The sequence below is a fragment of the Rhagoletis zephyria genome, unplaced genomic scaffold (assembly GCF_001687245.7).
Source record: "Rhagoletis zephyria isolate East Lansing unplaced genomic scaffold, Rhagoletis_zephyria_1.1 Rzeph_scaffold_01871, whole genome shotgun sequence".
Taxonomy (NCBI): Eukaryota; Metazoa; Arthropoda; class Insecta; order Diptera; family Tephritidae; genus Rhagoletis; species Rhagoletis zephyria.
Window position 1 is genome coordinate 28820 of NW_016158955.1, and position 16748 is coordinate 45567.

General features: G+C 39.6%; 2 protein-coding genes across 2 annotated transcripts in view; one reads left to right on the forward strand and one right to left on the reverse strand.

The window, feature by feature from the left end:
• LOC108365441 (neuroglian-like) overlaps positions 1 to 16748 on the forward strand; it is a 75137-nt gene that overhangs the window by 14674 nt on the left and 43715 nt on the right. The window contains exons 2-3 of the mRNA XM_017619469.1: positions 9326 to 9414; positions 9479 to 9864. Of these exons, the coding sequence (XP_017474958.1) occupies positions 9795 to 9864 (70 nt within the window). The 5' untranslated portion in view covers positions 9326 to 9414; positions 9479 to 9794. The remainder of the gene's footprint in view (positions 1 to 9325; positions 9415 to 9478; positions 9865 to 16748) is intronic.
• Positions 2331 to 7747, reverse strand: LOC108365440 (zinc finger CCCH domain-containing protein 13-like). The gene is made up of 4 exons (XM_017619468.1): positions 6968 to 7747; positions 6846 to 6908; positions 2730 to 6569; positions 2331 to 2663 (listed from the first exon to the last, which is right to left on the reverse strand). The coding sequence occupies exons 2-4, from the start codon at positions 6892 to 6894 to the stop codon at positions 2605 to 2607; spliced, it is 3948 nt and encodes a 1315-aa protein (XP_017474957.1). The 5' UTR covers positions 6895 to 6908; positions 6968 to 7747; the 3' UTR covers positions 2331 to 2604.

Genomic DNA, 16748 nt, shown 5'->3' on the forward strand with positions numbered 1-16748 from the left:
GTTATTGTACTTGCCACGTGTAAGCAAAACGTTGAAAATTATTGAAATCGGACTAAAATAACGGCCGATTCTCATATAACGGTAAATTTAAGAAATGCTTGAAACTTCAATATTTCGAAATTGAAGGACGCTAATTTACTCAAAATTGATACACCTCGGCTTACCATCTAGCGGAAGGTTTCGGAAGGGTGAAAAAACATATATTTAATACTTGCGCCGGGTATTTAATGTTCGGCTCCGCCCGAACTTAGACTTTCTTACTTGTTTGTAATACAGTCGAAAAAAATTTGTAAAAATCAATTTAGCAACTTAAAACTTGCTTTTTATTATACTAGAATTTAATGGGCTGTAAAACTGCGTACTCAAAACAATTCTGCAAAAACTCAATAAAAATTTAAAATTTAGATGAAATTTTACAGATTTTTTATAAGTTTGAAATGTGGATTTATATAATGAGCTAGACTTTTATGAAAAAAATATTAAACATTAAATAAAGAAAAAGAAAAATAGTTAAAATTGATCAAAACTATGCTGGCTTAATTAGCTGATCGCAAGTGTATGTAGGTATGTAGTTATGCACGTGTGTATGAAATTCGAGCACGGTGAATGCATTATGCCGCACTACCGTGACTCTGGAATTCATAAAACAATCTACCCTTAAACTTAGACGTCAGCTGGTTGGTGGCGCATGCGCGGGCAGCTTAACAGCAACAAACTTCTACCCTTAAGTGCGTCATTCATTGCCTTTTTACTTTACTGCGAGTATCTTACTATTACAAAATTATTATTTATAAAACCCAGTCAACTAAAAGCCAACAAAGATCAGTGCAAGTACCTAAAATCACTGTATCAATTTCATTTTATTTTTTATTTTACTTTTTTTTTCAGTTAAGGGTAGTGTTTATTTTAAAACAAAAAATGTTGCGATCGCTTAAATTGCAAGGGGAAAAATTAATTTTTAAATGCGTGGTGAGTACGCCCTCCTACTGAGACTCTTTTGCAGTCAAAAGTCTGCTTGCATTGTGCAACGAGACTATCTGCCCTTTCATCTCTTTGCTTCAGGATATGCAGCATATCCGTCTTCACACTCATTACGCATTTTTTGTTCAATTATTATCGCTTTGTTGTAACTCCTGCTGGTCTGCCAATCAGGAGAACGAACAGCAGCTTCGTTCTACTCTATTTCCTCCCCACTCGTTCACACGTGCTTCATCAATTCCTTTTGCTGCTTGGCTATGCCAAATATTTAATTTTTTCCAACATTTTATGGTGTAAATTTAATTTGTGGTTTATTTAATGCTTCCACAAGGGTAAACCACCAGTGTCCATTTCCGAGCCGAGCTGCTGCCTAAATAGCCTTCGGTGTTTGAATAAATGTTTAATCAACGTTAATTGTGTTGTAAATGGATTATCTAGCGATTATCGACAGCTGTGCGCGTACTAAGCTTCTAACATCGGTTTCCCTGGAATAAATATGTATTCCTTTTGTTCCAGCTATGGAAGCTAGGTAGCTGCACATAAATTTATGCTATAAACAATAAAACCATTAACGATTCGTTTTCACTCTGGCGCACAGTTCGCTGTTTTCATTCTCCCTCTTACCATATTGCCAGCTCTTATCGGCCAGGTATTTATTTTGATTGATTACTACAGCGTAGTAACCACTTACCACATAGGCAGGAATAGTCCCATTTTGATACCATGTGATCCCTTTCACTGTAATGACCTCACTCGGGTTAGGTGGCAACCTGCGAGAGGCTCACTTATGTTGCCCATGGTCTTAATAGATTTTTCCTGAACCGGTTACTCCAGGTAATCCATATGAAATACTTTGTTAGAAAAAGCGCTGTGTGCTCAAAATAAACTTCCGCTGGCAGCTGATGTTACTCCAGAGTATTAGAGAAATATGAGCCTAAACGTTTAGTCTAGCGAATGCAGGGTAGCTAAAAAGGAAATGCCGAGATGATTCCAGCTTGTCGTTCTTCAAGCAACTCCGGTAATATTGGTTTGATATTCAGTCATCTTAAACGACAGTGCCCGATCAGGACATCCGTCACAACCGAGAGTTGGCGCTTAGTCGACTACAGAAGCTCCTTACACCGACCGTGGTCGACCAGCGTTCATATGGACTTTGCAACTTTGCATGTGATGGTTTTCACCCAGCTCTCGCTGAGTCGACTGTCCAGGCGTAGTCCGCGAGTTGCCACAAAAATAATATAGCTAGGTTGGACTCTCGATTATTTTTTATGCTCAAAACTTACCTATTTTTCTCCTGATTGAAATTTCTTGTTCCAAAACCTCATCTTATCAAAAACTCAAAAAAAAATATATGCACTAAAAATCGTATTTTCCTTTCAGGAAATCGTTATTTTCGTTTTATTTCTTTTTTTTCACAATCAAATTAAATTAAGCCTCTAAAATATTTACTTCAAGCCTAGAAGCCTCACTTCTTCGTCAAATTATATTTGTTATTTAAATTAATATACATTTAACTATACAACTGTTAGATAAATACATCACTTTTTAAAAGGCATTTTCGTACACAAATGAAATTAAGTACATACACTATGATCCAATTGTATGCTCCAATTCTGTAACAAAATTTCAAATCTCCACAACATAGCGACTGCTGCCTGTAGAACTTATCGAGTAATAACTGTTTTCTGTAAGCAAAATAAAGAATCAGCTGATCAAAAGTTAAATACACTCATTAAAATATACACACTTACCATCATCACTATCGAACGATAAGAATTTGTCATCGTCTCGTGTCATCGAACGTCGATTGCGTTCCGCATTTCTCAAAGTGCTCAGATCTGGTGGCCGACGCTCCGGTATAGGCGTCGTTTCCGTTGAACCGATCAAACTGGAGGGATACTCGAGCGGTGAGCCGTACTCGGAACTCGCGCGACTCAAACTCAAATTGGAATTGTTATCGTAGTTCAATGTTATTCTAGGCACTTCACTATAGACTTTAGTTTGATTGCTATTACCCACAATGCTGCGATTTGTGGTCGTCGTTGTTTCTTCTAAGCTCAATGTTCTGGGTTTTGTTGTTGTTGCATGCTTGGAGATTACGTGCAAACTCTCAGTTTCGGATTCCAATGAGTAGGTGCGTGGTGTATTCGTTGGTGTTGGTGTGACATCACGTTCGGCATTCGCATTCGCCTCATCCGTATCCTGCTCGCCATCTTCGTCCTCATCCTCTTCCAGATCATCGTCGTCGTCAGAGTATTCTTCAGATTCGTCGCGCGTTAGACCGCGACGGATGATGCGCGGTCGTTGTGTCAGCTTCGACTGTGGCGTTTCGAAGCGCGAAATCAACTTATTGACCTTGCCAACATCTGAAGGATTCACTTGTTCATTGTACGCCAGGCGCAGGGATGATGTTTTTACCAGCGGCTTGGCGATACGTGTCATTGAGGGCGTGCGATCTGGTATGCGCGGTGGCTGTGAAGGTTTGGCCGGTGGAATTGGTGGCACTGGTGGCTTTGTTGTGGGCAAAGGTGGTGATCCCTCCTCCGTCGTTTTGGACGTGATTAAAACAGACTTTCGTAGCGGTAGCGGTGGCGGTGGTGGAGACATCGAAGGAGGTGGTGATGGCGCCGCCGATGGTGGCCTATCGTCATCGTCTTCGTCATCATCGTAATCCTTGTTTTCATCATTATCCTTTTCGCGTAATTTAATGCGCTCGCTTTCGTTTTCATCTATATTGGCAATGAGGCTCTCACTGCTATTAGAAAATTTACGCTGGGGCACTTGCGGTAATTTCATTTCTAGCTTTTCGTCAACATTTTCCTGCACTTCCTCGCACTCCTCGCGTATGACACTCCTTAAAATCTTTGTTACACGCGAGGAATTGTCATCGTCGGCAGCGAATGGCTCTTCACTGCTATCCTTTTCAAACGAGGAATCAATATGCCTCTGTGGCACTTTTAGTATTGGCTCATCGCGCAGCTCCTCCTCGAAGTCATCGAATGCCGCAATGGCACCGCCCTTACGAACGCTGGCTTCGAATATATCGATGCTCCTTGTTTTGTAGAGCTTATCATCGCAATGTGTGTGATGCACTTTCCACGGCTCTTCCTTCTCGTCGATGCTGTTTAGGGTTGCCGCTGATGCGCCCTCCTCTGAACCCTCTCTACTCTGTTGGTCTAGTTTTTTGGCGCGCGCAGCTTCCGGTATCCACGAATCGGAGTCGGAATTGGAATCCAGAGACATTTTGCGTAAATGGCCACGAGGCGCAGGCAATATAGCTTCCGAGGATAGGCGACGCCTGCTTGGTGGTGTTATTTCTAGAAAACTGGATATAATTTCATTATTTGGTATCCACTCGGCGCGACTGCTACCCGGGCTGGGGGTACGACTGGCTCTTAATGGCTTCATCGGCGGCTCATCGTGTATTTCCTCTATAATGGGTGTGGTGGGTGTCACTGGCGGCGCGGGCCGAGTCACTGCTATAATTAGCGTCGATTCAAATTGGTCGGAATTGTCTTGATGAATAAGTACGCGTGGTAATTCTGTGTCAGTTTCGGAATCCAATGAGTCAGTGAGTAGATTCTTGGTTGTCCAAATTGCGCGCGTATGCTGTATATGGGTGCCGTCAAACTCGCGCTCAACGTGCTCCTCTCTCTCTGGCTGGCTTTCTTCTTCGGAATCGCTTGGCGTGTCGCGTGCTGCAGCGCGTCTTGCAGCGGTATGTGGACGTACATAGATAGTGCGTTCATCGTCCGATTGATCTTCGTATTCCTGCTTGGCTGGCTTGCCAGCGTCTTTCTTGCTGCCGCCGCCGCTCTCCTTTTCGATATTCTCCTGAGACTTGTGAAAAAACTTGATCTGCTGCATTTTCTCATTCACCTTCTTGAGCGTGCGTTTACGTGCCTGCTCAAAGCGCTCTTCGAAGTTCACAGCACGCCGACAGTTGTCGTCCTTTGACTTGCCTGTGGGTGTCTGGTTGGCTTCGTCTTCGGTGCCATCGAGATCGTCTGTGGAGCTGGCGCGCTTACGCTGCCGCATATTGCGTAGTTTTTTCATCAGTTTGTCCGTCCGCTTCTCCTTGTCACCCTCCCGTTCAGGCGACGTTTCTTCGCCGGTTTGGGCGCCATCGATCTCATTTGGTTTGCGCTTGAAACTCTTCTTCCACGTCTGCAGCTTATTGCTAATTGCGGCGCGTATGGGTGAGCGCTGTTCTTCCGATTGCTTGGGCGATGCTGTTTCATCCAGATTCTCGGTGGATGCTTCATGCGAAGCGAATTTCCGCAAGCGCGCAGCCAATTTTTCAGTGCGACTTATTTGCTTTGTCTCCTTTTTAGGCGTGCCTTCGCCCTCGGTGTCTTCGGCAGCATTCGCTGCGCCGCTGCTGTCGGCTTCTTGTGTACGCCTTATCGATTTCGAGAAGCGTTTAATGTTCTGTTTCAAGACACTAAGCGGATTATCATTCTCTGCTGCGATTGGGAGCTCTGGCTTCTCTTCCGATTGCTGTGGTGTTAGTGGCGCGCGACGTTTCTTCTCACCCAACTTCTCTGGCGTTTCCTCGCTACGTTTGCCCAAGCTGCGCAATTTGTAAAGCGCCTTAGCGCCTCTACTCTCTGCAGGCGCTTTAGGCCCGCTCTCCGGTGAGCTTTGCACGATTCTTTGCTTCTGATGGCCGCCTCTAGCGACTGGCAATTCCTCATCCTCGTCCAGCTCGTTGTTGCTCTCATCGGAAATATACTGCTCGAGTGGTGGATTGCGTACTCTGGCGAAACGCGTTGAGGCAATGCCTGGTTTCCGTGGTGGTGGCGTAGCCTCCATGCCGCTCTCGTCTTCGCTCTGCACATGCACGGTCTTGCCACCTTTTTGCGGCTCCTGCTTGGGTGAGTCATCCGAGCTCATACTGCGTTTGCTGTTGTCTGTGTCCTGTCGCGAAACTTTGAAATTGAAACGGTAATTATCCGCAATTTTGCGATCTCTTTGCTCCTGCTCGGCTCGCTCACGTTCACGGTCCTCATTGAAGCGCTCCACATAGTGATCGACTTGTATGACATCTCTGCGCACCACTGTCTTCTTCGCAAAGATGTGACTCAGCCGAAATTCGGTGATGTCCTTGTATCCCTTTTGCAACTTTTCGCTGAGAGACATTTTCGCCACAGCGCCGCCCTCAGCATCGCGCTCATTCGTTACACCACTAATGGATGTGTGTATGGGACTTATGGGACGTGACAATCGTTCGGGTACCTCAAATTCACGCGGCCTCGGGTAGTCATCGTCCACGCTGCAGGCACTGCGATAGGTGCCACGTTGTGAGTCGCCGCGCTTTTGTTGATGCATCAGCGACGAAATGGTCGAAATGCGTTGCGGTGAATGATTTACAAAATCAGCAGGCGGTATGGGTGGGCGCACTGACAGCTGTTGGAATGGCGAATGCTGTTGCTGCTGCTGCAGTTGTTGCTCCTTCTTTGACCCTTTACTGTCGCGGCTAAGGTCCTCGCGCGACCGACTGAATATGCGACGCGGGCGCAATTTCGGTAATGACTTTGGCAATTTAATTTGCGGCATTGCTGGCATAGCAGGCAATGAGGGAATTCGCGCTAAAAGGCAAAAAACCAAAGAGAATTAATGAGCGGATAAATAATTAAATTGTTGGATTTGTGTATGGGTGTATGTGTGTGTGTGTGATTGCATGTTGGCGTGCAGCAGCGGATGAATCGCCACAAATGGCTGACGTTTGCAAAAAAAAAAATTGCATTGAAGTATTGATTTTCAGTGGCATTGAGTGGCACTAAGCTTGACCCACAAGCGCACAAATGCAGCAAATGCGTGGCAAAAGCAGGCATGCAATCCAACGTGCATATGTACATACATACCTCGCAGGCTGCTTACATCGATATTCTGGCACAAGTTTTTAAAATCCATGTTGGCAATTTGAACTGCAATTAAGTAAACAATTAATCCTTGAATAACCCCTAAGCCCCACGCGCCTACTTACTTCGGTGTGCCACGCTCTTTACTAGGAACCCTATGGCCTGCCTTTCGCTGTACTCACTCACCCGCAATCACTAACGGCAGCTAATAGAATTTTGGTGTTCCACAGCAGTTAATGTTTCCAAAAATGTCCAACGCAAATTATTAAAAATGCCATTTTAGTGGTCTTGATTTTTCAAATTAATTCTAAATTTTCCAACTACAATTTGCTGTGCAGCGTAGGGCTTTGCTGCCGTTCTGATTCGTTTCAGTGAGTATTTTAGTCTGCCTTTTCAGTCGAGGTTCCATAGTTGAGCTTTCAAAGCGCATGTCTACTGGCAACCCTTTACTTTCGGCGCTCAACCGCTTTTGTCTAGACTTTTTTCTACTTTTCAAAGGGGTGCTAATTGAATTAACGTATGCCTTTTTTTCTACACATTCTGCGCACGAACTCTTTGTTACAATGTAGCTTATTTTCCTTCATTCGCTTTCGTTTTCTTTTTATAGTTGTCCGAGTTGTCTATAAATAGGCACTTTTCTTCTTATGCATTTCTTTCTACGCCTTTTTTGAGCTGCATTTTATGCATTTCTTCTTCAGCTGATTTTCCATGTGACTTTTGTTGTTGTTTGCTTTTCTGCTTTTCATCAAAAAGGTCTACAAAGCTTTTGAATCATTCCACAACTAAATACTTACCTACTCAGCTATTCTTTATGTTTGCTTTCACAGTTATTCTATGGAGGCTTGGCTTGAGTTGGGTAGGTTCAGTAACTTCTTTATTACACTAGAAGGCAGTTGATGGCAGATGTTTTTAGTAGACAAAAAATAAATAAAAGAAGATCTATTTTCCGTGGCCGTAGTAATCTTGCGATCTCACAGTCTTTTTAGCCGACTCATTCCATCCAATATTTTAATGTCCGGTGACCCAGTATAGAGTGACGTTGATATGACTCAGAGATACCAACGTGGCACGACATTTCCATACAATTTTTATGACCAGGTTTTAAGTGGCTAAAAATGTATTTCAAGTTTTTAAATTTTCAAAAAATTGTATTAAATCTTGAACTAAAGGGCAATTTTTGACATGTCTAAAAATTATGTCCTGATTTTAAAATACCAAAAAATTTTACATAGTTTTTAAATACCCAAAAATTGATGGCCATTTTGGAGTCTCCCAAAACTTTTTGCATTTTTTCAATTGCGAATAATTTATGTCCAGTTTTAAATGGCCAAAAATGTATGGCCAGGTTATAATTCGCCAAAGATTTCTGCTCAATTTATAAGTTACCAGAAAAATCCGTGCAGTTTATAAATAAGCAAAATGATTAAAGTTATGCCAAGATTTTAAAGGACTAGAAATGTACATATATCCGGGCTTTTTTACCAAAGTTTTAAAATTACGAAAGATTTATGTCCCGTTTTCAAATGTCCCAAAATGAATGCCTTGTATTTAAAGGCGCAAAAATGTATAGTGGTTAAATTTCCAAAAGTTATGTTCAATTTATGAATTACAAAAAAAATGTTGACGAGGATTTAAATGATCAAAAATATATGCTGACCAAAAATTAGGTTCAGTTTTCAAATGACCAAAAGTTTCAAAATCACCAAAGATTTATGTCTAGTTTTCAAATGACCAAATGCGCAAAAATGTACAACCAATGTTCAAATTTTTAAAAATCAAGTCCAATTTTTGAATTACCAACACTTTTTGACGAGTTTTTAAATGATCAAAAATTTTTGTGCATGGCATATTTGATCAAAAATTTATGTCCAGCTTTTAAATTGCCAAAAAATTATGTTCAGCTTTCAAATTATCAAAAATGTATATCTAGTTTTTAAATAATCAGAAATTGTGTTTAGTTTTTACGTTACCAAGAGTTGCTGCCCAGTTTTTAAATCAGCAAAAAATTATATCCAGTTTCAAATTGTCTAAAGCCTATGTCTAGTTTAACTTTCAAGAACATATCGCTGGGCAAATTAGTTGAAAATTGTTTATTCTTCGTGCAACACGGTCATCGCGAGTGCCATAACAGAGATATGACTTGGCAACTTCCTGTGCCTGGAAGACACAAGAATACTATAGTTACTTAGTAAGTTTTACATTCCTGCCTAATTTCGCTACGCCATCGGCCGAATCTAGTAGTGAGATTCGCTTCCTTTTGATCGTTTTTTCAAAAGACCTTCAGCTGAGTGTTTTCTCGTCTCGTTTTGCCCACCAAACCTTTGAAACTGAATGAAATCTGAAAAGCTTAATACGGATTTAGGAAAACAGTTTTGACTACTTATAAGATTTGAAATATCTAAATTCACTTTACTTATTTTAAATAATTTACAACGAATTTCTAATAATGTACATATTTCTTCTTTCAATTCTTCTCATTTCAGCTCGCTTTGCAAACATCGCACAATACATGCATACATTAATACAACCGATATTCGCATTACTCCCCAGTGTTTTGGTGTTCTGTGCTTAAGTGAATTTAATAAGCATTCCATTTCATATTTTATGCATATTTCAATTATTTTTTTTCAATTTAGGTATGATTTTCAAATTTATTAAAATTGCATAAGTGTAAAGTTATTCCCAAGCATACTCATTTAGTGCATATAGCACTTAGACGTATTGAATTAGATTTGTGTGTATTTGTGCATACACTACAACAAATGTCGTCCATATTCCTCACGTAATCACATATTTGCATAGACTGAACATTCCAGACAACGCTCTCTTTCTCTGGAGGGAGAGCTTCGACAAATAAACCACAACTCAAACAAGGAATATCAACAGCATCCTGCTCGTATTGCGTGCAGGAATAAAATACGTACACATACCAACACACCAGACACATCCAGGATGGGGCGGCTGTCACAAAAGCTGGCCGTCCTGCTGCTGGTGGCCGTTTTAGGCTCATCAACTGCCGAGAGTAAGTACATACAATGAATATTAGAATAGATGTAAGATATTACTAGACATGTAAGTTCGGTGGTATGCCGTTTTGTGGAATGTTTTATTTAACCGAAGTAATGTTTGGATGTGTGGAAAATATTTATTTCGTGAATACACAAATACCCTGTCCCTTTTAGATGAAAGTTAAAGCTTCTGATTTTATATACCATAGATAAGAGATGGTGCCTTTCTTCCAAAGTATTTTTCCTAGCTCTGCGAAACCATAGTTATGTTTTATGGAGTCCTCGTCTGATGGAAGGCACTGGTGAACTTCTACACGGATGAGTCGAAGCTTAAACGAAGGGTGGGCGGAGTTTCATCCAAGGAGTTACATCAACCTTAAATTTAGGCTTGCTCTTGCTTTTGCGCCCGTTGACGTTTAAATTACTTCGGATCTACTTAGGCAGTCAAGTGCAATCAGGGCTCTGGGCTTGCTTACGGTACGCTAGAAGCTTGTACGGGAATGCCTAAATTCTCTTCCGGCCGCGTCGGAATATTACCTTGTCAAAATTGTATGGGTGCAAGGCCATAGTTATATCGTAGGAAACTGTGGCAGCTGAACTGGCCAGAAGTGACACCATCGAACCAGTATCACCCGAAAAAGAGGGTTGGGAGTTCCCTTGACTTGTTGTGGACTTCTCTTAGAAAGGTGAGGCTCGTGTCAACTCAGCGAACGCTGCGGAAAACTAGGTCATGACGAGGGTGGATCGGGGACGGTGTAGGGATCTCTCTCAATTCTGCTGGGTGTACTGTTAGATGACTGTGTAAGTGAAATTCACGCTCTGGGATTTATCATCACACCGGATGTGAAATCTCCCGTTATATCAGAATCTTTAGTGAACAAATTATATCATTCGAATCTTGACGTGAAGGAATCATATTGATCCCATCATAAATGCCAATGACCTCTGTAATTTCAGGATCCGTAGGAAAAAAATTGTATCTTCCTACTTAAGGCGTAATGAGGTCGTATGGATATGAGGTTCGTGATCAGCGATTCCAAAAACTCATAGATAAGATGACCTCAGAGGTACTCTATGTAGTTAGATTTGTAGTCGATTTTGTTTTAAGTGTAGTTTATCCGCAAATACTGCCGAGTACAGGGCACTCATACATACCTATTTAAACAAATGTTTACTTCATGTAATCTGCTCGAAAATTGCTTTACTCAGATTGGAAATGAACTTTGTTGTTATTATTATTTTAATTTTTTCGAATTAGTGAAAGTTGCTCGTAAACCGCCACTCTGCTGCGCCTCTACTGCAGCAAGTTAAACTTCAATATTTTTATCAAATGTTATTTATGTTCATCTCATTGTAACTGCCTTTAAATAAACTCCACGCTTGTTTGCACCTCTCTTCTAACCGCCTTCACCCATACGATGAACGTGTAAACCACATTTGCATTAGCCGCATTCAATCATTAAGGTTTCTTTCACCGTCGGGAACTTTTAGTTGTTTATTAGTATTTACATGCGACTCGTACCCATCTGCCCAGCTTATCATCGCTTGCAGCTCTCTCTCCAATCGAACCACTACTTATCAGCAGTAAGGCAGACAGACAGTACGTCAAAGCCAAACATGCAGCAGCCCGCCTATTTTATGCTTCATTCATTTTCATTTCGCCAGCATCATCGAATGCTTTCCTCTCACTCCAATGAAAAGGCAAAACAAAACCATACAATTGTCCACGATTTTCATGTAATTTGTGGCATGACGCCATTTCGATAGACTTGCGCTTTAAGGTACCCTGCAAAAAATGCGACTAATACCACAAAATGACACTGAAGATGGCACAACGCCGAAACCGGTTTGTCTCCAAACAAAATTTGACAAGGGATGACAGAAAATCGTTCCACATTGCATCACTTTTGATCTCTTTATATGGAATGAACTGATACTAATTGTTCACCTTTATACCCGAACGGGTACAAAAAGCGACTAGTCACTTTAAAATAATCAAAATAAAAATTTGCGCCAGCCGCTAAGCGAATACTTTCTCAATGTGCCCACGCCGCACGTGAAATTTCATAGTGTGTACATATCGTTAAATCGTTAATATTTAGTACCCGTAAGGGATGAGTCGAGACTAATTGATCTCCATTAGTACCCGTATGAGACTAGTTGCGACTAATTAATGCCCAAATGTACCCGATTGAGAGTAATCTTGGAATACTCTCTTTAGAGATTAGTCGAACAATTTTTGTGGCATGTTCGCCTATATGCATATACTAGTTATAGTAGGTACTAACGGGTGATTTTTTTGAGGTTAGGATTTTCATGCATTAGTATTTGACAGATCACGTGGGATTTCAGACATGGTGTCAAAGAGAAAGATGCTCAGTATGCTTTGACATTTCATCATGAATAGACTTACTAACGAGCAACGCTTGCAAATCATTGAATTTTATTACCAAAATCAGTGTTCGGTTCGAAATGTGTTTCGCAAACCCAATTGCTGCGAACGGCGACGAATCGACATTTCACGGTCTTCAGCAACACTCTCAGAAACAGACGCAATATTCTCTTCTGTACGCACTGTACGCATTCGTGTGGTTGGTTTAATGTCCAATAAAGTAAACTGAGTGCGAAACTTGGTCACAATCGCATTAATTGTTTGCTCACTTGGTCGATTATGTAGACCATAAATCGGACGTAAAGCGAACCGAACACTGATTTTGGTAATAAAATTCAATGATTTGCAAGCGTTGCTCGTTAGTAAGTCTATTCATGATGAAATGTCAAAGCATACTGAGCATCTTTCTCTTTGACACCATGTCTGAAATCCCACGTGATCTGTCAAATACTAATGCATGAAAATCCTAACCTCAAAAAAATCACCCGTTATTTCTATGCAGCCACTTCTACACCTCAAACCACTCATCTCTTGCTCCCTGTTCACCGCTTGTCGAATCTTTCGTCCATACTAAACAATTATGTATATGCAAAGTGTGTGTAAAATTAATCTATTGTATTTCAAATTGTGTATTGCACATAATACGTTTATTGTTGCAGTGCGGTTTCAATGTTATTTGGAATTGAATCGTGTACTAGACATACTGACTGTCTTGGCTGCTGCTGCTTCTGCTGTCTCGCGCGTTATCTTCGCCTTGCGTTTGGCATTCAAATTGCTGATTGTTTACAACAAAGCATATTTGTTGCTTTCTGCTTTTGAATGGAGCATGAGAATGCTTAGAGGAAAAGTACCTGGATTTGAACCCAATTATGGTGTCATGACATATCTAATTATTCGATTGTCAATTTCATGCAGCGACCACTTTTTGATGGCAGAAGTATTTTTTTGACTACTAAAATTATAAATATCTTCTTACATTAAGCGAGCAATTCATGTATGTATGTATATATATATGTATACATGGGTTCTCCGAAACGGCCCTAACGATTTTGATGAAATTTTTTACACAGGTTGCCACCTATTCGAAATTAGTTACAAATTAATTAAAACATCATAATATGGGCATCAAATGGAGGGCATTTTAAAGATCCCTAATTTAAAAATATATTTGATAGGGTTGCCACCTATTTTGAATCGCATGTTTATTTGTTTGTTGTTTAGAAAAAAAGGTAAAATATTACTATTCATCGGTACCAAGAGAAGATTCTTAAACAATGCTTTTTCCCTATATACAAAATTGTATCCATTAGGATAGTAGCGTAAGGTTACCACTTATTTTAAATTCTACAGAATTTATCTAAAAAATTGCAATATGGATATCAAATGAAAGGTATTTTTGAGGACTTTGGTTGGAAAATATTTTCGATCAGGGTTGCCACGCTTCTATGTTATGCAAATTTTTATTTTGTTAATTTCAATCAGCATTTTTTTTGTATACGCTCAAGATATGTTCTATTCATACCAGTGTATTTCGGAATAGAGTTGCCACCTAAATTTTTGAGTAAGAAATTTACTTAATAGATATCGAAATCCAAATTTTTTTATATTTCAAAAATATTTGTTTAAAGCTATCCAAATGACCAGTATTTGATATTCAAACCTTGAAAACTTGTAAAAGTTATGCACTCCGGGCAAAGTTCGGTCAACCTGGTAATAAATAATGGGAATGATGCCCAGCCATGTGCGTTTACCGATGCACACTCCACTCCTTCTCTGTCTGAGAAGGAATTTCGTCGCCATCCTGTCTGACCTCTCCAACGCACTATGGGTAATTTGACCCATTTTTGTGACAAAAATTAACAAGAAGATTACTAAAAAAAACATGGCATATAATTTGCCACATTTTTGCAAACGAAAAATCTTAACCCTTGACGATCGATGGGTCTAAAGGGGTGGTTTTATTGATTAGCGTGAATCCTGTTTTTTCTAAATATTTGTACTAAGGAAAAAAATAGCAATCAGTTATAAAAAACTATACAGTGACTACTGTTGAAAAATATTGCTCAATTATATTAATTTCAGTTAAAAACCTAAAAGATCTGAGTTTCCTGATTTCCTTATTTGTCTTCAGCGAAGTAAAAAACGGCACTGTCACTGCAAACCCCGATTTGATTTCCACTCTACCTTTCACTAAATACCTCGTCTCCTACTTCTAGTATTGGAAAGATCGATTGAATGGACATTGTCAATATACCTAAAACAGGAAAATATCCTAAGCTACACTTTAAATGCTATCGATCTCCAGTTCCATTTTCAGTCTTGGAGAGCTCGATACCGAAGTTTTTACTGAGTTCTACAATTTTGAACTAAAAAATTACACACATATGTATCTACTTATCATCACGTGAAATGCAAAAAGACGTAACAACATCCTAAATGAAATGGAAAAAGTCGTGACTAATATTTAAATTTTATTTTTTTTCATAAAACGATGTGGGGAGTTGTAATTCTATGAAATCCATCATATAAATCAAAAAGTGAATTTTGAATTTTTTATCAGTTATGACTTTTTGCATTTCAACGATGATGTTTGTTACGTCTCTTTGCATTTCAGGTGACGATATGTACATAAATAGTATGTAGAAAAAGACTTGGCTTATTTTTAGTCAGTCCATTATTCGATTAGGAAACGTTTACGTTTTACGTTTTCGTTAAACTTCATTCACTGATTCCAAAAAAACCTTTGAACTCTGTCTGCCACATGACTTACATACATAGTTAGTTGGCCTACTTTTTCTAAATAAATGTGGACATGCAGTTCAAATTCATTTAATACACAACAAACTTTCTTGCCAATGTTTTAAAATAGATGTTTACGAATGCGAGCACGCTGTCTATTTGAATGTAAGCAATGGTCGCATTTCAAACTGACTGTCTGTCGCTCTGTTCGTCTATTCGTTTGCATTGAATGTGTAAGTTCTATTTACTATATTTTGGGTATGTACATATGTATGTATATAAATCTGTCAGAAAACCTGCGCATTCACACCTTCGTAAAAAATCGAACAACAACAACACAAAAAATAAAAATTAAAAATCATCCGTATTTTTAGACACCTGTTGTGTAAATGGCAATTAGCCCTGCAGGAAAATCGACTGGTTGAAAGAATTTGCCAATTTATGCACAGAGTGTAATGTTTGTTGAGTTATCGGGGGTGGTCCCAGGTGGAGGATATTCATATCCTCACTCACTTCGAAGACTGACAGAAACTTTCACATCTCTTTCCGCAGGAATTCTGGCTTCATTCAGCTGTATCTTCGTTTTTGTTTAAAGAGGCTGATTGATCTGTATATTAGCAGGGGATTCCTTGCGATAGCCTGTCTAGAGAACAACTGGCTTAAATAAAGGGAAAGCCCTCATATGTATAAAGACTTCACTGTGGGTGCCTTTCTCGAAATCGACGAGGCATTTAATAATGTCCTTGCGGGGTCAATCGTCATATACCTGAGTAGGTAAGCTGATATTCGGAATCAGCCAAATTAAACTTTTGTAAGTAATTTGTTAATTATTTTTTTCATGCTATTCAAAATGTCTTCCACTACGAATCTTTTCCTTAAATGTTTATTTTAAATATAGCTCATTCTATAAGAAAAAACATACAAATCGATGTTACAAACTTTTTACAATTTTCGAAAAAAATTTAGAGTATTTCAAAAAATGGTCAGCAAAATTTCAAACCTTTTTATCCGATTTTTTTTTAGAAGTTTTTTGATTATACACTTTTGTAGCCCATTCAATTTCAATAAAGTGCAAATTTTAAGTGGCTAGGAGTTATCGTTGATTTTTGAAATTTTTTTCGACAATGGTGTCGCCCGTTTTCTTCCACATAAAAATAAATTTATTTCGTGGTTTTTACTATAGAGGTAGTTATATTTTAAATAAAAATTAACGGAAAATATTTATAATGGGAGACATTCTGAATATTTCTGCCAATCAATGAATTCTTCTGTAACTATTCACCGTAGAGTAAATATATACCCGCTACTCTCATCCTATCGTTGGATTTTGGTCATAATCGGCTTTGGCAATCATAGTAAGACGGAACTCGCCTTGCTCTCTTGGAAGTTTACATATACACGCGACCCTTCCCTCAATCAGATACATACGCTTTCTGATTGAGTCAAGTACTTGGACTTGGTTATAAACGGGAAGCTTTAGCGGAAGCCTAACATTAAGGAGAGAGAGAATAAGGCATCAGTAGTGACTCTCTTTTGCTGGTGGCAGGGTAGTTTTGGGGCAATCAGTAAGTCTATTTTCTGGCAGCCCATAACGTTTTAGCCCATAACATTTTAGGGATACCTCGTTTGGTGCAATGCGCTGAAGAAAACTACGCTAGTCAGAATTGGAATAGTCATTGGAAACATCGGAGAATTTAGAACCGGTCCCACTTTGATTTAACGTTAATATAACTTCTTTCGACTTCGTAGGCAAGTCAGCTGCAGCTA

Coding starts and splice junctions, on each gene's coding strand:
- LOC108365440 (XM_017619468.1), bottom strand. CDS start 6,894: ATGGATTTTAAAAACTTGTGCCAGAATATCGATGTAAGCAGCCTGCGA. Junction 6,570..6,845: donor CGATGTAAGCAGCCTGCGAG/GTATGTATGTAC, acceptor TTTGCCTTTTAG/CGCGAATTCCCTCATTGCCT. Junction 2,664..2,729: donor ATCGTTCGATAGTGATGATG/GTAAGTGTGTAT, acceptor TTTTGCTTACAG/AAAACAGTTATTACTCGATA.